Source organism: Cyprinodon tularosa, unplaced genomic scaffold, assembly GCF_016077235.1.
Source record: "Cyprinodon tularosa strain WSP-4 unplaced genomic scaffold, ASM1607723v1 ctg452, whole genome shotgun sequence".
In the NCBI taxonomy this organism is placed as follows: Eukaryota; Metazoa; Chordata; class Actinopteri; order Cyprinodontiformes; family Cyprinodontidae; genus Cyprinodon; species Cyprinodon tularosa.
Window position 1 is genome coordinate 155309 of NW_024039177.1, and position 22939 is coordinate 178247.

Sequence of the window (22939 nt, forward strand, 5' to 3'; positions counted from 1 at the left end):
TGGGGGACAGTGATTCGCCTACATGTTATGAATGATGGCGTACCATAAAGAATAAATTATCAACAGTTTAGTTTGTGCCTTCAAGTCGTTGCCCATAGGGCAGTGGTTCTCAAACTTTTTCTGTCATTCCCCACTTTGGACAAGGGGGAATTTTCAAGCCCCGCCTGTCCCCATCGCCCCAACACAATGCTAATGAAATATGCAACAATCTTAAAATGTTCCAATTTTATTGAAGTAACAAGTAGTATCTAAATACAAACTATCTACATCAAATAACAGCAAGCTCAAAAATAAAGAAAATAAAAATGCAGCTGTGTCAAAATTTGTATCAAGCTCAAAGATAGAAAAAATTAAAGTGCCACTCTGCAATCTGTTAATAAAAGAAAAGAAGTGAAATCCATCTGGCAATACAGGTCTATTTATCCCTGCATTAGTGGCTGCAATGAGCCTGTTTTGCATTGCACAGTTTCTCAAGACGGGGTTGCAGGCTTGATACTGCCACTCTCAAGTCATGCTCAATGTTCAGCTGAGATCTGTATTTTGTTTTCAGCGTAGAAAAGCCCATCTCACAGAGATATGATGTGGCAAAGGGAAGAAGAATGCACACAGCTCTCTGCCCGATGAGTGGATACTCCCTCTCCACTCCAAACCAGAATTCACTATTAGTCTGAGCATTAAACCTGAGCTTCAGGGTGGAGTCAGACGTCATTTATTTAAGATAAAATATTTCAAATTCAGTTAATTATGATCAACCTGCGCCGCCAATCCCGGCGCATGTGCGCTTTATTTGCAGTCTGGACGCTGAGGGTAAACATGCTGCGTCTCTGACTGCAGCGCTGAGAGGGACTCCTGCGATAGCGGGGGAGAACGGGGTTGGGATGGGGGAGGCGCCCCACGGCAGCACCTGCCGCTGGAGGAAAAGAAAAGGAACGATAAACTTGCTTTCACATAAGAGTCTCCAAAAGTCGCTAATTTGTCGCTAGTCGCTTTTTTGATAAAGAGTCGCTGGAGGGGTCTGAAATATAGCGACAAAGTCGCTGAGTTGGCAACACTGGGGCGCGAAAGTTTATTCCGTTACAAATAATATGCCGACGTCACGTCAATCATTATTTTGGCACTTCAGTTCCAGGTGAAATTTTTCTCATATCTAATGTTCTTTTAATTAGACTGCATGTAGGCTAGTAATGATTACTTTGTGGGTTTGATTGGTCTAAAAAGCGGCAACATACAGCTATAAGGACAGTTTGCTCTCACACGTTCTAAATTTATAGTCACACACACACACACACCGGAACTTGGCGCGCCCCACCTGTCACGTCTCAATTCCCCACCAGTGGGTCGCGCCACACACTTTGAGAAACGCGGCCATAGGAAGACGTTACTTGGATATAACCTAATGGAATATCTTCAGAACGGCTCCAAATGACACAAAACTCATATGGGTAAGTAGAACATGATGTAATAACGTAAAATCAAGGGCCAAATGTTAAAAAAAACAGCGTTCCCCTTAATATATATTTGAATACCTTGCCCTGTTTTTTTTATTTCATGCTTTTCTGTGCCCCCATGAAGACACGCTGGCCACCTCCTGGCCCCCTAGTACATTTGGTCTAGAACCGCCACTGCTTTTCCTGTTTAGGATGAGCAGCAGGTCGTTCCTGGAGCACTACTGTTTCAGATTCCGGACCTTTTCTAGTCTTTTTCTTCTCTTTTTTTTTTCTTTTGTCTTAAAAATAAAGGTTTGAATATAAGCAAATCTATGGAAAGGGGATTAGGGCCAATGGGAAAAAAAAAAAAAGTTAATAGATTTTTAACGTATCTTTTCAGTTTAATGTGGGGAAAAAAGTCAGAATTCTGACTTTTCTTCTCAGAATTCTGACTATAATCTCAGAATTGTGGATCTTAATGTAGCACCATGAATGAAGAGAAACACTCAGCTTCACTGACAAAGATGTTAGTTGTTTGGGAGGGCCAGATTAAAGTTAGAATTCAGAGAAAAAGTAAGAATTTCAGAAAAAGTCAGAATTCTGAGATTAAAGTCAGAATTCCGACTTCTTTCCCATATAATATTTAAAAATCAGTTGTTTTTTCAGTGGCCCTAATCCTATTCCATATAAATCACTGGCTGATTTTATATATTTTAGACAGTGTTTTACTGTTTTTGTAATTGCAGCCTTTAGCCTCGGCGTGGCGCTGTGGTTAAATACCCGTCGTTGTTTTTAAACTTCCACCGGAAGTCTCCTCGGTCTCTTCTACCAGGCCGCTCCAACATGGTGGGTGAAATTTTCGTGTCTTTCATTTTTATCCCAACTAATCCTCCTGTTTTATCACTTTATTTAACCCGCCAGCTTTATATGCAAACTCTATACTGTTAAAGTTAGCGAGTGACCCTAATATTGATCACAGATTAGTAAATTTAAACGTTATAATGTCAAATTACCGAGCCGCTGCGGGTCTGAATGAGCTCTGCTCAGATTCCGGTCCCTTAGCTAGAGAACAGGCAGCAGGAATCGATTTGTAAGTATTGTATATAAATTGGTTCTATAATGTGGTTAAACTGTGGCTGAATTAATGCTGGAGGGTTTTAACAGTCCCCGGACAGGCTAACCGGAGGGCGGGCCGGACCTGCGGCGGTGTTACGGAGGAAATGTTCCCGGTTCTCCGCTGAAACCAACCCTTAGATGCAGCCAGAGCCATTACCTGAGACTCATCTAATCTGAGCCTTGACATGTATATGTTAATTTAACTTGTTCAACCGTCTCGTTAAAGAGGATGCATCATTTTTGAAATAATAAATTTTCCAATGACTTGAGTAGATCAAAGTATCAGGAAGAGATGCTCCCATCATGCCTTTTGCTAAAAGTTCCGCCTGTAGGGGGCGGTGTTCTAGTCTGGCTCTGCTTAAGCTCTGCAGGTAGGAGTCTAGAAATGCTATGAGATCATCAGCCTTCAAAAAACGGTAAATGATGGCTTCAAAATGTGGAGGAATAATCCAGAACCCAGAGAACATGTAGTGGTCCTCGGGATCTGCTTTCCTGCCTCAGCACACCTGAATCAAACGATTGTCTCCTCGGAACCAGGAAGGACTGAGGACCTTCTAGTCCAATAGATGTGGGACAGTGTGTCCCGTTGACCAGTGACCATGTCCTACAATGTTCCACAGAAAACAACAATGGTTCTCACTGTTCTCCTTAAATTCAGTTGTAACTACGTGCTGATCGGTGTGAAATGTTTGCACCTGCAGGGACGAGTCAGGACCAAGACGGTGAAGAAGGCCGCCAGGGTCATCATCGAGAAATACTACACCCGGCTGGGAAACGACTTCCACACCAACAAGAGGGTGTGTGAGGAGATCGCCATCATCCCGAGCAAAAAGCTCCGCAACAAGATAGCCGGGTGAGTCTGTGGGGGGGCTGAGAGGGATGCTGAGCTGAGAGGTTAAAGACGAAAACCTAATGTTGGTGTTTGCTCCTGAAGCTATGTGACGCATCTGATGAAGAGGATCCAGAGAGGTCCAGTCAGAGGAATCTCCATCAAGCTGCAGGAGGAGGAGAGAGAGAGGAGAGACAACTACGTCCCTGAGGTCAGTGAACGCATCGTTAGACAGGATGATGTTTGGTTTCTGGATGAAGAGAAGGATCAGAGGAATGTTGCTGTGGGCTCAGAAAGATGTCGGCCATCTTTTAGAGAGAAAAGGGCTTCTTCGTTGAGTTTTAGATGAGCTTTGATTTAGATTTGAAATTGAAGAAGAGTTCCGTCTCTTCGACTGAGACTAACCTGAACTCATCTCGCTTTTAAAGTGACTTTTCAATTTGAGATACTTGAAAAGTGGACGGCTTGTTTTGGGGTATTTTATGGAGTCATTATGAAAAAACAAAGCATGTATGGGAATATGTTCTGCTGTGTCAGAACCAAATGACTGGATCTTTGATTCAAACAAGTTTGATTCTGACGGAACGAGATGAAGTGAACTTTGCTTCCTTTGGGCTTCATGGTTTCTACCCAGTCTGGAATAGAATAGAATCGCCTTTCCGTGTTTTCCATGGCTGATAAATATAGATGGGTTTGAAATTAACCTTTAACAGTTTAATTTAGTATCTCAGGGACTAAATTCCCTCCCATCTTACCTGCCCTGCTTCCTTTAGTTCTTCCATCTCAGTGATGCTGCTTCATCTTTCCACAGCAACGCTTTATTTTGCTGCTTTTATCCACTCATTTCTTTGGCCTTCTTTCCTCCATCTTTGTCCTCTCTCCCCATCCTACTCCTGGCTCCTCTATCCTCTTGTTCTCCCCCCTATTATTTTCCTCTCTTCTCAAAACAGTTAACTAATTTGTTAATCTAATGGTTAGCTATATCGATGCTTCCCAAACATTTCTGCTTTTGACTCCAAAAATATCTGTTAAACTCCTAAAATATATAGAATTACTTCACTCTTTTATTATAAGTGATTTTCTCTTGATAACAGATTTACTTTGTAAAATACATTTATTAGTTTATCACTGTAATTTTATTTTTTAAAGTAATGTGGCATTAACTCATTTCTCAGTGTGTCACATTATTCAATAAATCATAAATCTCCTTATTCTACATCTACGTTTCTGTATTTAATGATATAGTTGTGTGTAGCGCAGGGGTCACATCGTAATAATTGTGAAAACCGTCTCGTGACCTCTGGATCCTCTCACTCCTTTGATGCGGTTTAGCGGCTCCTGTATCGAAAGTGATCATGGCGTGTCTGTCGCCAGGTCATTGATACTACAGGTACATCAACCTGTGAGTATTTCCCGTGTTCCAAGGACTTCCTGTTCCTCTTGAACCCTGGCGCTCCCAGACAAAGTTTACTTCGGTTTTGACGTTTCTAACTATATATCATAATATAATCAGTGCTGAGGGAGGATTTCTGTTGGATCCTGGTTTTGCGTTGGAATGTTCCTGTAAACATCCTGCCTGTCTCCCTGTGGCTTTAATCTCTGACCCTCTGCTTTCTGTTCACCTGTGCAGGTGTCTGCTCTGGACCAGGAGCTCATCGAGGTTGATCCCGACACCAAGGAGATGCTGAAGCTGCTGGTGAGTATCGACGCCTCTTTGGTTTCTTCGCTTTGACCCTCAGACTGTCCTGGCCATTAGAACGTTCTGGGCCTGATTGGATCTGCTGTAGATTAGAATCAAACGAGCGCAGATTAGCTCCAGCTAACCTGAAGATTAAAGCTGGAAGAACGAGGCATTCCTGTAAGAAGTTTAATGATGCGGCGTGTTTGATGGCGTCGAGGGATTGGCGGCTTGCTTCAGAGCTCATTAATGATATCTCAGAATCGTGCAGCGGTCCTCTGCGCTCTCTGACGAGGACGCTCAGCTGCACTGGTTTAGAGCAGCCTTGTTCAGTGGGTTCAGAGTTAAACATGGAAACCTCACTGCAGACGTTTGGTTTGAAGGATAAAGAGAAGCAGATGGATGGAAGTTTTCCAACGTTTGACGCCATCAGCCAGGGGTCAGAGTTTATTGATCCTGTAATTTGTCTTATTAATTCTAGTGGATTAACGGCTGTTTAAGTAATTTTCCTCTGGGATTATTATAGTATTTCTGATTATACTCAGAAACCAGGTTGTCTGTGTTTTGGTCGCAGTGACCGTAAATATGCCCCCGCCCTTCCGCAGACACTCTGCTGCCATTCTCAAAAATTGTAGGTGACCGCAGACAGGAGGCCTCTGATTGGTCAAATCTACATCTGCTCTACACTATGCATATTTCCTGTGTGGTACCTTACTGGCTTGTTTTGTTTGTCTGACCGCCATTGTGGAAAACGACTCGTGAAGATGGACCAGCTAGAAGAGCGAGATGCGCGAGAACGCTGGGACCGTTTTTCCACCTGGATCCCCGCTCTTTTTCGCCCTCATGTCCCTCCGTTGTCGCACAAACTTGCCCCCACTTCCTCACCGCCTCGGCCGTATCTAGACCCACAGCTAGTTCCTGAGTGTCCCTCTTGCGTTGTGGTGTGGAATATATTGGGCTTCAAAATTGGGCATAAAGGAAAGATTCCTGCGACATGCTGCTGTGGGAGGATAACCTTCAGCCTCTGGTCCTTGTGGGCCAAAGTCCTGCAGCATTTAACACGCCTGATTTCAAAGTGATGTTTACATGACAGCAAATGTGTCTGTGACCAGAATCGATCTGATTCTGATCTTTTGATGGGAGACGCCAGATCTGAAGGACAGGCCGGTTTTAGATTGGTTCATCAGAAAACATGGCTGCCCTGTCTCCCTCCTCATCCACCCCACAGACGGCTGCCTTGTCTTTCTTGTCGTGTTGTCGGCCTCCTGTGCTCAGCAGCTTAATGATCCAGAACATGAAGTTTGCCTTTTAGTTCAGAATCGTTCAGACTGAATTCTGTCTTGCATGGAAATATTATCATGGAGGGCGTTTCCAGCTTAGAGGAGCAGCTGCTCCCCGTGAGCCATGAGGAACATTTAAATGCTATAAAAAGCTCCACATTTAGTGAGATTAAGTTTCCTGCCTTGTTTTAAGGCCAAAGCTGTGATGTTAGAACTGATCACCATCAGATCAGCAGTAACTCCTGCCGCCTCCTCTGCTTCTCCTCCCTCCACCCTGTATCGAAAGGTGACGGCAGCCTCCCTGTGGCTGCCGTCATTATTAATACAGGCAGATAAAGCTGAGAGCTTTCCCGTGTTTGAAGGAGCGCAGCTTCCTCTCAGACCCTGACGCTCTCAGACAAATTCTGTCCCACAGTAGCGCTCAGCTGTCCTCCTCCTGCACTGGTCTCACCCCTGTCGTCTTCTCTCTCTCTCGTCCCGCAGGACTTCGGCAGTCTGTCCAACCTGCAGGTCACCCAGCCCCCCGTCGGCATGAACTTCAAGCAGCCCCGAGGCGTGTAGACATGTGTAAACTTTCTTCCTAATAAAATCCGTTTGGGACAAAAAGCCTGGGCTGTGCAGGACTGCTGATTTCTGATGTTTAAATTAAGTTTGACTGAATAAATTTAGATGGAGTTTGACTTTAATCCTGTCAGATCTTTTAATTTCCTTTAAACTGGAGTCCTCAGGCAGCTTCAGCATTTCTATTAAGGCCTTCAGATTTTAAAAATAATTGCTTTTTTTTTTGTAGAATCTTTTTTTTATATATATATATACACTATATTGCCAAAAGTATTTGCTCACCTGCCTTGACTCACATATGAGCTTAAGTGACATCCCGTTCCTAATCCATAGGGTTCAATATGACGTCGGTCCACCCTTTGCAGCTAGAACAGCTTCAACTCTTCTGGGAAGGCTGTCCACAAGGTTTAGGAGTGTGTTTATGGGAATTTTTGACCATTCTTCCAGAAGCGCATTTGTGAGGTCGCACACTGATGTTGGACGAGAAGGCCTGGCTCTCAGTCTCCGCTCTAATTCATCCCAAAGGTGTTCTATCGGGTTGAGGTCAGGACTCTGTGCAGGCCAGTCAAGTTCATCCACACCAGACTCTGTCATCCATGTCTTTATGGACCTTGCTTTGTGCACTGGTGCACAGTCATGTTGGAAGAGGAAGGGGCCAGCTCCAAACTGTTCCCACAAAGTTGGGAGCATGGAATTGTCCAAAATGTCTTGGTATGCTGAAGCATTCAGAGTTCCTTTCACTGGAACTAAGGGGCCAAGCCCAGCTCCTGAAAAACAACCCCACACCATAATCCCCCCTCCACCAAACTTTACACTTGGCACAATGCAGTCAGACAAGTACCGTTCTCCTGGCAACCGCCAAACCCAGACCCGTCCATCAGATTGCCAGATGGAGAAGCGCGATTCGTCACTCCAGAGAACGCATCTCCACTGCTCTAGAGTCCAGTGGCGGCGTGCTTTACACCACCGCATCCGACGCTTTGCATTGCACTTGGTGATGTATGGCTTGGATGCAGCTGCTCGACCATGGAAACCCATTCCATGAAGCTCTCTGCGCACTGTTCTTGAGCTAATCTGAAGGCCACATGAAGTTTGGAGGTCTGTAGTGATTGACTCTGCAGAAAGTTGGCGACCTCTTCGCACTATGCGCTTCAGCATCCGCTGACCCCGCTCCGTCAGTTTACGTGGCCTACCACTTCGTGGCTGAGTTGCTGTCGTTCCCAAACACTTCCATTTTCTTATAATACAGCTGACAGTTGACTGCGGAATATTTAGGAGCGAGGAAATTTCACGACTGGATTTGTTGCACAGGTGGCATCCTATCACAGTTCCACGCTGGAATTCACTGAGCTCCTGAGAGCGACCCATTCTTTCACAAATGTTTGTAAAAACAGTCTGCATGCCTAGGTGTTTGAATTTATACACCTGTGGCCATGGAAGTGATTGGAACACCTGATTCCAATAATTTGGATGGGTGAGCAAATACTTTTGGCAATATAGTGTATATATATACATTTTTTTTGTTGTTGGTGAGTTTATGAAATAAAAGATTCCCAGTTTAGAGCAAAAACATCTTTAATTCAGAACGTGGATTCCACAGCTGAGGCTCTTTACAGAGAACCTGGATGTTTTTTTCTTACAGAGTTTTAAAATGTACTGGGTTGTTGGGTTTTGGCTCATAAGCACTTCAGCAGGAAGAAGTTGCAGAAGGCTCCACTGGGACAGTCGCACATCTTCCCAATCCGAGATCCTTTCCTGATGGCGCAGTGCTCGCCGAGGTCACACTGGACAGAGGAAGACAAAGATCGCACAATTAACGAGGAACGTCCTGCAGATCTGAGCGCAGTGTCGTGTTTCAGTCCACTCAGAGCGAATGTCATCGACGTCATCAAACTGTTTTAACTCTGGATCAATCAAGAGGAAACTACATGGACTTTAGAAAAAAAGTCGACATTTGAGGGAATTTCCTCTAATCCAGAGAAGGGAATCATGATCTATCTCCTTTAGGGCCGTTTTCAATTTAAATGACAGTATATAGTGGCTGTTAGTTGATTTCATCAAATGGACATATGTAGATTTAAGCCTTTGGTTTTAATGGCATTGCAGCTCTTTATAGTATTAATATGGGAAAATGATACAAATGAATCATTAGATTGAAATTGGGGACCTAATTCAGCTCTTAACTCAACAGATGAAGAATCTGATTTATCCAGACACCTTTCTGATCCAGGGGGACCCTGGGTTACTTCACCAGGAGGAGCACAGGAGCTTTTTGTCACAGTGGGATGTAACCAAACAACCTCCCTGTTCAGCTATGCCACTTTACTCCAGTGGTTTAATTTCCTCTAAAAACTTTAAACTGACGGCAGAGCGATTAAGATCCACCACAGTAGGATTTGGATATTTAACTCCACATTTTGATGTCAAAAGATGTAGTTGTATAAACATTTGTCACAATGTTGCGTCATACTGTGTTGGACCCTTTATAGGGCACTCAGTGAAATATTTTGAAAGTCAGATTTCAAGCCAAGAGTGTTATTGGAGGACAGGATAAGAGCTTATTGCTTTTGGAACATTCAAGTTAATAAACGCCCACTTGCTCTAATATATATACGGTACTAGGGAAAACAACAGTATAACCTTTGAGGTTTAATGCTGTTGCACATTTTTTTTAAGTTTGCCTTTTTTCATTTAGCTTTTCACCTGTTTTCTTGTAAAATTTTACAGTAAATAAATCATTGAAGGGTTATGTCTAACGGGTCAAATGCCAAAATAAGATGTACAGCCACATAGCAGAATCTTTGCTGAATAGCTGGATATAGATCTTGTGCTTCTAGACGTCATGCAGGGATGGTGACTCAATTTGTAAGGAGTTTGCAAGTGATCAAAAAACAGTAACTTGCCCTGTAAAGGGGTTAAGGACTGATCTGTTTAGGAAATCACAATAAAAAGCTCAATCTGGTGCAAACATTTTGGTGTGCTTTACATTGATGGATTAAACGACTATCTTCATTCCCAAACTTTATCTCCAGAGACGATGTCACGTTTGGTCTATTGCAAAGTAAGGATGAGGAGCTCTGCACTAATACAATTGTATGTCTGGTTAATTTTTCATTCAGAAATGAATGAAAAAAAACTTGTTTTTTAAAATAAGTTTAAGCTATATATAAAATCAGATTCTGGAAAAGCACAAAAAGTAAACAGCTAAACAAAAGCTGAATTCTCCCGTTCTGTTATACTTTCTTATAATTGCTTTTATTTTATCTCATAATTTTCTTTTTGTTTATTTATTTGGTTTATGTATTTGAATGTTTATGTGAACAACCCTCTATAGCATGTCAATGTTATATAGGTATATTTCCTATTTGTATTAAGAGTTGCTCCCTCTGACTATATTTTCTATGTATCCTGGCTTGAAGAAATGAACTCTATGCAGCTATGTTTGTCTTTAAATCTAGATATTTTGTATAACACAAAAAAAGTAAAAAAAAAAAAAACTAAAATCTCTGGGTTTTAATTGTAATCTGGGCGCTTTAGCACCATCTGCAGGTAAAAGGATGTAATTGCATGTTTACGCTAGACCTGCTTTCTTGGAAACTAAAAGGTGTGTAGCATCTATTATTTGTTGATTTTTTCTTTATTTATTTCAATATTCATGTGGTTATACGACTTTAAAATCTCCTTAAATGTAGTTTTTTTACGCAGGGATGTTTTTTTTCTTAGAATGACTCCTCTTTCTGAGGATGTTCTAGTTGTAACTGAGCTTTTCCACTCTAGGATCATATTTCAGTTTTATGTAGTGGAGCTGCAGACTCACAGAGGGGACCTGTCCATACTTCTTCTCCCACGGATTGATCCTCTTCGTCTGCAGCTTCTCCAGGACTTCATGCAGCGCTCCGAGCTGAGAAGAAAATTAACTTTATGATTAGAAATATTGGTCTCAGAGGAGAAAAGGATTCAGATGCATGTAAAGAATATATATATATATATATATATATATATATATATATATATATATATATATATACACACACATTTAAAAAGATGAAAATCAGCATTTCCATTGTAGCTCTTTATAAAGATTTTTTATATATTCACTTATTTTAGATTTTTAATTTTTACACTAAGATATACCAGAAACATTTTCAAACTGATATCAATATTAAGAAGATTTTTACTGTCATCTTGTTGTTTACATTGAGCGTAATGAATTGAAATACATGTACATTTAAGCCCCAGTCTTTTCATATAACAGCTTAAGGTTTTAAACCGTGTTTTTTTTCTTACAGACGTAACAAAAGTAGAGATAGGATTAATATTTACGTTTTATAAAGATTATCTGAGAGAGCAAATAGTGAAGAAGAAAAAAGAACATGTAAATCAAAAGTTTTATTGTTATTAGAGAAGGCCATTTAATATATTTTCAAAGAGATTCTCCTTATTTCTTATTCAAAATCATGTTGTAATTAAAGGAAAACTATTGCAATAGATTTGCCTTTAGCTGCACATTAAATAAAAAAATATTAAAACAATAAACTTTTTGTTGCTCCTGGTTTCGTTCAGCTCACCAGTCTGTTGGAATTGTAGCGATTGTCCTGCACTTCTCTCTCCTCCCTCTCGGCTTCCGTAGAACCGGTCGGACACAGAACCGACAGCAGCGCCGCGCACAAAACAGCTCGCGCCCACATGCCGATTAAAAACCAACCAAACTGCGGGTAAATGTAAAGATCAGAGAGCTGACTTCACTGTCCTCTGCGCATCACTGAATGCCGCGCGCTCACACCGAGGGGCATCTTTGGAGCCCCTCCAGGCGACGTCACATGTGTGACGTAGAGGCAGTTTATCACCTTTTCTCATTTTTTTACTTATATTTTTAAACCCTTTCGCATAATCTTCAATATTAACTTTAGTTTCCAATAGAACAAATTTATGTTGAATGAGGAGAAACCAGAATAATTTCAGCAGTTTCTCATTTTGCCTCCACAGCTGCAGAGAAATAACATCCAGGTTTTAATAAAAGCTCTCCACACCTTATCCTTCAGATGTTGCAAAGTTTGCAGAGTCCACTCCGCGTGACACCACAATGCTCCATCAACATAAGCAGAACTAAAAGTCATTATGGAGGGGTTTCTATTCTACCGTTACTGACATCAGTAAAGCATCCCACCAAATCACAATAGTGAATCAATTAAAGCTGATGTAATAACAAGCCTCTGTTATGTTCTCATTTCAAACAACAAACAGTTTAATTCATTAAAAACACAGATTGTTTAATTTCACAGCTGGGTTTTTGTTTGGTTTATTTGTCCACTGTGTGTGTCATGGGCGTAGGTTTGCATAGGGACCATAGGGACATGTCCCTACCAAAATTTTGGACGGACCCATTTGTAACTACCAATAATTGGATGTGAACAACATGTTTATAATTTACTATACAGCAGCTGCTTCTTTTCCTCTCGCAGCTTCTCTGCCTGGTAGCTGCAGCTGCTGCTCTTTTCTGTCCCTTTCACATAGCAGCGCATCAACTGTGCTGCGCGGTTTAACTCTCTGATTATTCTGCCTTAAGTTCCGCCTTCTCTCTTTCTGATTGCGTGTTTTCTAGTCTGTATGTGCGCGCGCGCGGGTGCTTGGAGCGCAAAAAAAAAAGACGCTAAAATAAATTAATATTGGGCTACGAAACTAGTCCAAATTAAAAAACTTATTATCTACGCTAAAACAGGCGAAAGCTTCTGATTGGAGTTCTGTAAAGAAGCAGGAGAGAGTTTTTTGATTTGTGGAACTTGAGAAATGTAAGTTAACAACGTTATGATTTCTTTTATTTTATCTTTTAATCAGATAGCCAAAGGCTCCTTAAAGAAGATCTTTTAAGAAATGAAACCAGGTGAAACAGAAACGTTTAAACGTCTCCTTTGGAGGAGTTCTGGATGGAGAATATTGACAGACAAAAACTTTTTTTTTTTTACTTCTAAAATGCAAAATGTTTACATATTTTTTTACAATCTTGGTTATAATTCCTGCTCTAAGTGGGTCGCTCTGTCGGCTAAAGGCATATTTTAGTGGCCCTATACTCCAGTTTACGATTAATCAATTACTAAATTAGTTCACGATTATTTAAATAATTTGTTAATATGATTGTTTCAGCCATAGATAAAATACATGGAATTAGCTACACAGAGTAACCACAGCCCAGATGTACAACTTCTAATATTAATATTTTAAATGCTCAGTGTCAGTTCCTCTTCTAGTTCCAGTGCACATGTAAATACAATACATTTATTTGCTGTCCCTTGAATGTATTATTTTGCATGATCCAGAGAGAGCATATTAGAAAAAAAAATAAGAGTGGGTTTTACCTCTGCACAATTCTCTATCTTCAAAAGAAAACACAGGATAAATCCACATATTATAGACTATATGTGGTTAAACAGACACTGTCTTAGTCGCAGGTAAATTTAAATGCAATCCTTTTCAAAGTGGAAAAAGTCCTTATTCCACATTCATCAGAGCCAGTGATGCTTTAAATATTGATAAACAGCATCTAGTGCATGTAGTGCTTATAAGATTTGTATTAATGTAGCAAGAAATGCTGCTGTTCTCTTTAAACAAAATGAGCCCTGAAGCTCACATTAAGCATAAAAAAGAGCATGCATATTTTTGCAAAGGACCAATGAAACTGAAGAATAGTGTCCCTACCAAAGTTGAAATCAAACCTACGCCCTTGGTGTGTGTGGGTGAGGGGGCCTCATCTTCAAAGAACTTCAGAGGGAGTTTTTCCTCTCCACTGTCGCTACAAGCATGCTTAGTGTGAGGGATTGCATTCGAGTCATTGAGTCGATGCAATCAACTGGTTTTCCTTAGAAAACTTTGAATCAGTTTGACTGAATGATCTGGTGAACTGTAAAGTGCCTTGAGACGACATGTTGTGAATTGACACTAAAGTGAATTGAATTGAATTAAAAAGGCCGACAGATTATTTCACTTTATTGACTTTTTTGAGCAGCAGCTAAAATTCAAACCCAGATTTAAAAAAACAAAACAAAAAAAAACGTACTTATAAGCCAAAGTCTAACTTTTTATGAATATGCTACACATAAATACATATTAAGCGACTTCCTTTAAGGGCATTATGTTTAAAATAAATACTTTGTGTCCCATGAATAGAATAGAGAATCCCTTTATTGTCCCACAATGGGGAAAATCTGGTGTTTACAGCAGCAAAAAGTTAATTAGACTATAAAAATAGCCACACAAGTGTGAACCTTAGAAAACTGTATAAGAACAACATAATAGTGAAGAGTTAAAAAAATAAACAAAAAAATATTGTACTTTAATTTTTTTTTAACAATATAAATACTGTAAATACCTGGAGAATAAATAACCAACATACAGCTGTGGACTATTTTACATTAATGAATATCTTAAAATAGCAGCAACATCAGAGATGTGCAAAATGACAGCAGCATGTTATTTAACTGACTAAGGTAGAAAGTGAGCAAAATCAGCATGAATGTAACAACTTATTGAGGTTGTTGGGAACAGTGGTTATAAAGTCTTACAGCTGCTGGAAGGAAGGATATGTGATAATGCTATCTGGTGCATTTAGGGTGCAGCAGTCTGTCACATGAGCAGATATGGTTGGGATGAGCTGGTTGTCCCTCATTAGCTCCTGCCACCGTTGATTCTACCATCTACAGTTTCTATTTGATATTAATATTTTTACTTAGAATCAGACAGAAAAGATCTACATTGCGAGTATGGGTGGACTATTTATTATAAATACAATTCAGACTAAAACTGTTTTGTGTCTGCACTGTAGATATGTGATGAGATTTACCTGGTTACTATGATGATAAATGATCATTCTAATGAGTTTATGCAGGGGTTCCCTTCACTATGTCACCCCAAAGATCCCAATACTTCATATTTATAAATATAAAGTGAAATAATTGTATTAATTTTTAGTTTAAAAAATAAGAACTGACTTATTTATCTGTTTATATGTATTATTTTTTCAATGAGGTCTTTTGTGATATAATAGTATATTTAAAAAGTGAATCATGTAAGCCTATTAGATAAATCTTACATCTAGTTTTTTCAATTCCATTCAGTTTATTTCTATAGCGCCAATTCACAACACATGTCATCTCAAGACACTTTACAGTTCATCAGATCATCCAGTCAGATTGATTCAAAGTTTTCTGTCTAAGGAAAACCAGTTGATTGTATCGACTTATTGACTCAAATGCAATCCCTTACACTAAGCATGCTTGTAGCGACAGTGGAGAGGAAAAACTCCCTTTTAACATGAAGAAACCTCCAGAGAAACAGGACTACACTGGAAAACAGGCCGATCTTCAGCATCTATAAACAAGGGTGTTGATGGAAGCAGCACAGCTGATATTTCTCTCCAGGATGGAGTCACAGCCAAACAGGAACAGACGAGGCAAAGCGACTATGAGGAAAAGCAGAGAGAGCAGAACGTTAGACATCGAACTAATAGATTCTGCAGAGTACGAGAATAGAGAGAGAATGAAGCAGAATGATGAAATAGGGGTCGCTATGTCCTCCAGCAGTCTAAGCCTATAGCAGCATAAGTATAGAGATAGCTCAGGATAACCTGAGCCACTCTAACTATAAGCTTTATCATTTTCATGGCACCAGCACATTTATGTATCTCATGATATATTTTGGAATTACGTATACCCTTAGAAATAACATCACAACAAATGTGAAAACAATTCTGAGACATCTCCCGCTCATTGCTGTTTTCTGTAAAATTATTAGAAATAAGACACAACAGGTCCAATAAAAAAAAATAAAACCTAATGAATTGAAAAGAAAAATAGTGCAGTGGAAGAAAAAGTTTATTCAATATAAATGAAAGACAGAATCAAACAATATTGAAGTAGGATGAAGGAATGTTATTCAGAGGTTTGTGGGTGGCTTTTAAAGAAAACCCAACGTTTTGGAGGTTTCTTCCTGTTAAAAGGGAGTTTTTCCTCTCCACTGTCACTACAAGCATGCTTAGTGTGAGGGATTGCATTCGAGACAATGAGTCGATGCAATCAACTGGTTTTCCTTTAAAGGAAAACTTTGAATACATTTGACTGGATGATCTGGTGAACTGTAAAGTGAGTTGAGATTACATGTGTTGTGAATTGGAGCTATAGAAATAAACTGAATTGAATTGAATTGTAATGCTGCTGCAGGAGGATGTTGATGGAACTGACACAAGAAAACAAAAACAGCAGCAGGGAATGTGAGAATATTTTACATGTACTACATGTGTGAATGCTCTGCCAATAAAACATCAAAAGAGACAGTAATGAGGTGTCCAAGTTTGAGTTGGACAATGTTTCATCAGTCAAACACCCCGTGCAGTGGGAGTTTTTTAATCAATGGTAGTTAGTTGAATAAAACCATAACAACATTGTCACAGTCTTGGTTCTGTTAAGTTTTCTTTCAGTTTTCATTTTCACGTTGATTCATATTTTTCTTTGTTTTCTAGTTTTATTGGTTTAATTCCTATTTTGTTGTGTTTTCTGGATGTATTTGAGTTCTTAGGTTTTTCTTTGTTCCCCTTTGAGAGTTGGTCTCCTTTTCCCTAGCTCCTTCTGGAAGCCTCTACTCACACCTGCTCCCAATCATCTTGTTAGTCCTGCCTTTGTTCAGTCAGCCATAAATACTCTCCCTGTGCAGTTCCTCAGTGCTGGTTCCTCATCTTTCCCCGGCTCCTTGTGCTTGGTTTCCCTGATGTCTCCATGGTTCTGGTTTGTTTTACATTTTTATGTTGGATTTTTGGATTCCTGCCTCTGTTGCTTGTGAACATTCAATTAAATCTCCAAACACTCACCTCTGCCTCCCTGCCTCTGCATTCGGGTCCTCAAAACCTCAACAAAACACTGACAAGCATGTTCCATTTCCTTCTTGTATAAGAAACTTTGAAATGGTGTTAGAAAAGTGGTTGCACTTCCGTTTATTTACCATCAGTTTGCAGGGATGAAGGTATTACTGTTGCTGCCTTTCAGCCAAAAGATTCTTAAACCCTTCTGACAGTCAGACGAGCTGCATCCAAAAATCCTCCTTTCTCAAATTGTAAACAAACCAGAGACTGGGGAGATGTGTCACTCAGTGGATCACACCTCATCCATCACTGTCACACAGCATGATGACAATTTGCTCCTGAGGGAAAAAGAAAAGTCTGGCACAAAGTGACAAAATACCTCTTCGATAGGACTCATAATGCAAATAATATAAGCTTATTGGTTTGGTTTCCGTCTTCTTCCCCAAAAAAGCTCAGTTATGCATTTATCTGAGAAATTCACAGGCGAGATGTTAAAAGAAGGGATGCAAAGTCTTTCTGTTATCTGTCAGGAATCAATGCCTGGAAGTCGACAGAAAAAGAGGATACGAACCTGGAATTCTGCATTGACACCATAAATATGTAAATAAAAAGAGATAACACTTTTTTTCATTAAGGAAAATCTGCTTCCTAATACTTTTGTTCAAACATTAATGTTTTACCCTAATCACCCCTCACCTAGTGGAAAATTCATTTACTAAACCTACTGAAATATATCACCAGAAATATATAATTTCTAATATTTTATATTATTTATAATATTTTAACACATTATTCTAACTGTTTTGACTTCCTGTATAATTCTTACTATATGAAATTATAGAAGATAAAAATACAACAGAATTGCTTACGGCAGGGATTTCAAAGTCAAATACACCGATGGCCAAAAAAAGGACCTCAGGTCGGATTCAAACCCAGGTCGGGCCACGTTGGCCTCCGTACATGGGTTGTGCACAACAGCAAAGCCATTTAAAGACTTAAAAACGAATAAAATAATCTTAAAATGAACTCTAAAATGCACAGAGAGCGAATGGAGGGAGGCCAGGATGGGAGTTATGTGCTCCCTCTAATGCAGGGGTCTGCAACGTCTTCCAGGCCAAGAAACCCCAAACTGATGGTGACGCAAGACCCCCTCACATCGCAAGAGGGACAATCACGAACTAGCTGTGGGTCTAGATACGATCGAGGTGGTGAGGAAGTGGGGGCAAATGTGTTCGACAACTGAGTTACATGAGGGCAAAAAAGAGCAGGTGGAAAAAGGGTCCCAGCGTTCTCGTGCACCTCGCTCTTCTAGCTGGTCCATCTTCACCAGTCGTTTTCCACAATGGCGGTCATACAAAACAAAACAAGCCGGTAAGGTACCAAACAGGAAATATACATAGTGTAGAGCGGATGTAGATTTGACCAATCAGAGGCCTCCTGTCTGTGGTCACCTGCAATTTTGGAGAGGTGCAGCAGAGTGTCTGCCGAGGGGGCGGCGGCACATTTGGGTCACTGCAACGCACGCAGACGACCTGGTTTCTGAGTATAAATCAGCCTTAAGAGAGAGGGTGAGGAGCTCAGTCAGGATAAGTAGAAGACAACTATGGGCCGGATTTATCAAGATCCAATTTTGCGTGCAATAATTTGCGCTCGCAAACTGGAATTTTCCGCGAGGGGCTGAACCATGGTTTGCGGGTGATTTAACAAGAGTGATTGCGTAACTGGTGGCAGGTGCAAAACTGTTGGAGACGCCCTATTTAAATGATGGTTTTGCGCGTTTTGTGGTTTGCGGCAAAGTAGTTTGTAGTTTGTGCAAACTAGTGCATTAAGAAATTTTAATCTTACAGTGACACCCCCACCCCCTCCAAAAAAAAAAAAAAATATATATATATATATATATATAAATAAACTTTGGCAACCTTTATTCCCTAAGGTGGTATGTGGCTGAATTTCTACTTCACTGCAGTAAAAAAAAGCAAACAAACAGGTGTTTTGTATTGGCCTGTAGAAAAATGCACATACCAAATGGCTCACAAGAAGTGACTATGGATAAGATGACTGCGCTTACGCATCCCCGCAGCATTGGCATGTTGCTCCACAGGCGCGGGGGGGAGGTCGGGGTTCTCCCGTAGGGCGTCAGGGCGACATCATGGCATTTAGAACGTCGGACAGCACTTCTGAAAAACGAGATTGGGAGATCCACTGTTGCAAGGAGTTTAGTGATATCTGGTATTGCGTGGGTCCTCCTTGTGGCTGGCTCCAAATCCATTCGGAGTTCCCCCAACAGCTTCAAAATGGCAATGCTGGATAAACGATATGTTTTGATGATCGTTTCCTCGTTCATTCCAAAAATATTCACACGGAGTGAAAAAATGCGTTCTCTGCTTCATTTCGATGTCTCCTTCTTGCGACAATAACCGCTGCCATGTGTGCGCAATTACACATACAGACCATTTGCACCTTCTTTTGAAACGTGTTAAATATAGAGTCAGATACCGTTAGCAAAATTGCTTTCAGGTTTAATAAATCACTTTGCGAGTGCTAAATTAATATATTTACATGTTCTCCTCCCACAAGACGCACTTTTGCGTGTAAACGCCCCATATTGCATATTCATTGCAGAAAAAGTACTAAATGGATAAGAGGCGCTATTTAGCACGTTTTAAAGACCAAATCCTTTTAGCACGCTGTTGATAGATCAGTTTGTACATTTTTTAGCGTGCGCAGTGAAATAGCTCACGTTTTTATACACGCAAACCTTTGATAGATCCGGCCCTATAAGTATTGTTATCCCAAGTGAAACTAGTTTTCTTTTTTTTTTTATGATTTTGAATGAATGATTTTTATTCGGTCCCAAATTGAGTCTTTGTATGTTGGTGTTTGCTAAGCCAGCCCCCTACAGTTTTAGGATGGAATTGAAAAGTCTATTGAAGTAAAATGCTCTGAATGGATAAATTAAAGTTCTGCAAATAAGTCAGCAGTCCAGAGAAAGCCTATGAAGCTGATTGACAGGAAACATGGCTGCGCAATGGGTAGCACTGCTGTCTTGCAGCAAGAAGGTTGTGGGTTCGATTCCTGGCCCGGGGGCTTTCTGCATGGAGTTTGCATGTTCTCCCTGTGCATGCGTAGGTTCTCTCTGGGTACTCTGGCTTCCTCCCACAGTCCAAAAACATGACTGTTAGGTCAATTGGCTTCTCTAAATGATCCTTAGGTGTGTGTGAATGGTTGTTTATCCTGTTTGTCTCTGTGTTGCCATGCGATGGACTGGTGACCTGTCTAGGGTGTACGCTGGCTCTCACCCGAAGATACTTGGAGATAGGAACCAGCATCCCTCGTGACCCTGCTTGGGATAAGCGTGACGGAAAATAGATGGATGACAGGAAACATGGCTTCAGCCAAACAGCTGCCTGTCTGCAGAAGTGGTTGAGAGGTTACTAGAACAGCTTTCACATAGGAAATAGTCCAAAAATGTGAAGGAGCCAAGAGAGCTTTAGATCAGGAACATAGGTACCTAACAGACTGGAGCTCAATACAATATCATGGTACCTGGATAAAGTAATGCATAAAGCCACCATGCTGTAGACCCGAACTGTTTTACAAAGCTGAATGTTTAGCTGGGAAAAGTCAGGAGTAAAACCTGCAATTTTTTTCCGACAGGAAATAAAACACATAACAAAAGAATCAATGAAGACTTATTCCTTTCTCACAATTCCTCTGGATTCAGGAGGAGAAGCTGGAATGTTAGAAGTTCGCTGCCCCATAGAAATGAAGGTTTACTTTGTTTTTGAACTAACCATGTGCTTTATGGTAACATAAAAACAACAGAAATCACTGGAAATGAACGGAGCGCCAGCACAATAATTATAATCCTCATCATATACTCAGATTCATTCTAACCTAGTTATAAACCATTATCCATCGCTCTACTCAGTCCTATCAGCACGGAGAGTTAATAACCTCTCATTATCATTTAATTGATGCATTTGACCACAATGACCAATCAAAGGCTGAAAGAACAATGCCTCAAGATTTTCTGAGAACACCTGATGGGATGGATTGCAATAATGCAGTGTTTGTTTTATCACAACATCTGATGGGATGGTTTCCATAGAAAAATACTTTAGTAAAACTTTGTAAAGTTGTGAATCTGCACTATTAGGTAAACGGAAATTATTTGACTGATAAAATAGGATTTGGAAAAGTAAACATGTTGACTTCATCTTAGAAAATTACAGGTCCTTCTAAAAATATTAGCATATTGCGATTAAGTTATAGGTCAGAGGAGGATTATAACAACTCTCCAAGTGGACCCAGCTGGGCCCTGCTTACATTAGGGATTCAGAGCTTTTTGGTGAATAAACTCTGAAGTTTGTTCTGTTTCGCTCTCAGCAGGCGGTGATTCATTAGACAATTAAACTAAATGCTGGGATGAGAGGAGAGCTGAAGAATTCAGGATCTGACATTTGGATCCTTCAGGACACATTTTATGACCCAGAAACACTCCGGCACACTTTGCTGGACTTTCTGGGTTCTGGAACTTTCTGGTTAATTTCCTTTGCTGAGAAAATTCATTTAATACATTTAATTTGTTAAGTAATCTATAATAATCTATTGAAGCCTTCCAGAAGTTCTGACCCGTAGGTTCTGGGTTGCACACTGATACAAGTCACCTTATATTACAGTAGTTTTTAAAAAATTGCACAGAAAGCTGCAGGTTTCAGGAAAGTAACCACTAGATTGGAGATTTGTGAAATACTTTCTACGTCATAGGAAAGTAACCAATAACCTTCAGGAAATCAGTAAGCTGTATCAAAGTTTAAAGTAACATAAACATCTAGGAAAACTGCAGGTCCTTCTCAATATATTAGCATATTATAATAAAGTTCATTATTTTCCATAATGCAGTGATAAAACTTGAACTTTCATATATTTTAGATTCATTGCGCACTAACTGAAATATTTCAGGTCTTTTATTGTCTTAATAAGGATTATTTTGGCATACAGCTCATGAAAACACAACATTCCTATCTAACTAAATTAGCATATGATGAAAAAGGTCTCTAAAGGAGCTATGCACCTAATCATCTGATTCAACAAATTAACTCTAAACACCTGCAAAAGATTCCTGAGGCCTTTAAAACTCCCAGCCTGGTTCATCCCTCAAAACCCAATCATGGGTCAGACTGCCGACCTGACTGCTGTCCAGAAGGCCATCATTGACCCCTTCAAGAAAGGGGCTATGACCCAGAAAGATATTTCTGAACCAGTAGGCTGTACCCAGAGAGCTGCATCAAGGCACCTCAGTGGGAAGGAAAAAGTGTGGCAGAAAAAGCGAGAAGAGTTGACTGGACCCTGAGGCAGATTGTAGAGAAGGGCTGATTCCAGACCTTGGGGGAGCTGTGGAAGCAGTGGACTGAGTCTGGAGTAGAAACATCCAGAGCCGCCGTGCACAGGCGTGTGCAGGAAATGGGATACAGGTACCGCATTCCCCAGATCAAACCACTTTTGAAGCAGAAACAGCGGCAGAGGCTCCTGACCTGGGCTACAGAGAAGCAGGACTGGACTGTTGCTCAGTTTTGTACGTCATTTGGAAATCAAGCTGCCAGAGTCTGGAGGAAGACTGGGGAGAAGGAAATGCCAAAATGCCAGAAGTCCAGTATCAGGTACCCAGAGTCACTGATGGTCTGGGGTGCCATGTCAGCTGCTGGTGTTGGTCCGCTGTGTTTTATCAAGGGCTGTTCAATGCAGCTATCAGGAGATTTTGTTGCACTTCATGCTTCCATCTGCTGAAAAGCTTTATGGAGATGAAGATTTCATTTTTCAGCACGACCTGGCACCTGCTCACAGTGCTAAAACCACTGGTAAATGATTTACTGACCATGATATCACTGTGCTCATTGGCCTGCCAACTCTCCTGACCTGAACCCCAAACAGAATCTGTGGGATATTATGAAGAGAAAGTTGAGAGAAGCAAGACCGAACACTGTGGATGAGCTAAAGGCTAAACGCTATGGAAGCATCCTGGGCCTCCATAACACCTCAGCAGAGACACAGGCTGATTGCCTCCATGCCACGCCGCATTGAAGCTGTCATTTCTGCAAAGGGATTCCGCACCATGTATTGAGTTTATAACTGTACATAATTATTTGAAGGTTGACTTTTTTTGTATTAAGAACACTTTTCTTTTATTGGTTGGATGAATTA

At 40.6% G+C, this 22939-nt stretch overlaps 2 protein-coding genes and 2 non-coding genes across 4 annotated transcripts; 3 read left to right on the forward strand and 1 right to left on the reverse strand.

The window, feature by feature from the left end:
- The first annotated feature begins 2173 nt into the window (after positions 1-2173).
- On the forward strand, positions 2174-6936 carry LOC119793425 (40S ribosomal protein S17). Its single transcript, XM_038300639.1, has 5 exons — positions 2174-2273; positions 3245-3396; positions 3478-3583; positions 5003-5068; positions 6814-6936. Exons 1-5 carry the CDS (start codon positions 2271-2273, stop codon positions 6889-6891), a joined length of 405 nt encoding a protein of 134 aa, XP_038156567.1. The 5' UTR covers positions 2174-2270; the 3' UTR covers positions 6892-6936.
- Positions 4709-4835, forward strand: LOC119793447. The gene has a single exon (XR_005282096.1). It is a non-coding gene; the product is annotated as a small nucleolar RNA SNORA71 (small nucleolar RNA).
- On the forward strand, positions 6603-6730 carry LOC119793448. Its single transcript, XR_005282097.1, has one exon. It is a non-coding gene; the product is annotated as a small nucleolar RNA SNORA71 (small nucleolar RNA).
- Positions 6937-8448: 1512 nt separating the features above from the next.
- cart2 (cocaine- and amphetamine-regulated transcript 2) lies at positions 8449-11675 on the reverse strand. Its single transcript, XM_038300663.1, has 3 exons — positions 11460-11675; positions 10709-10792; positions 8449-8675 (listed from the first exon to the last, which is right to left on the reverse strand). Exons 1-3 carry the CDS (start codon positions 11577-11579, stop codon positions 8568-8570), a joined length of 312 nt encoding a protein of 103 aa, XP_038156591.1. The 5' UTR covers positions 11580-11675; the 3' UTR covers positions 8449-8567.
- Between the last annotated feature and the right edge of the window lie 11264 nt (positions 11676-22939).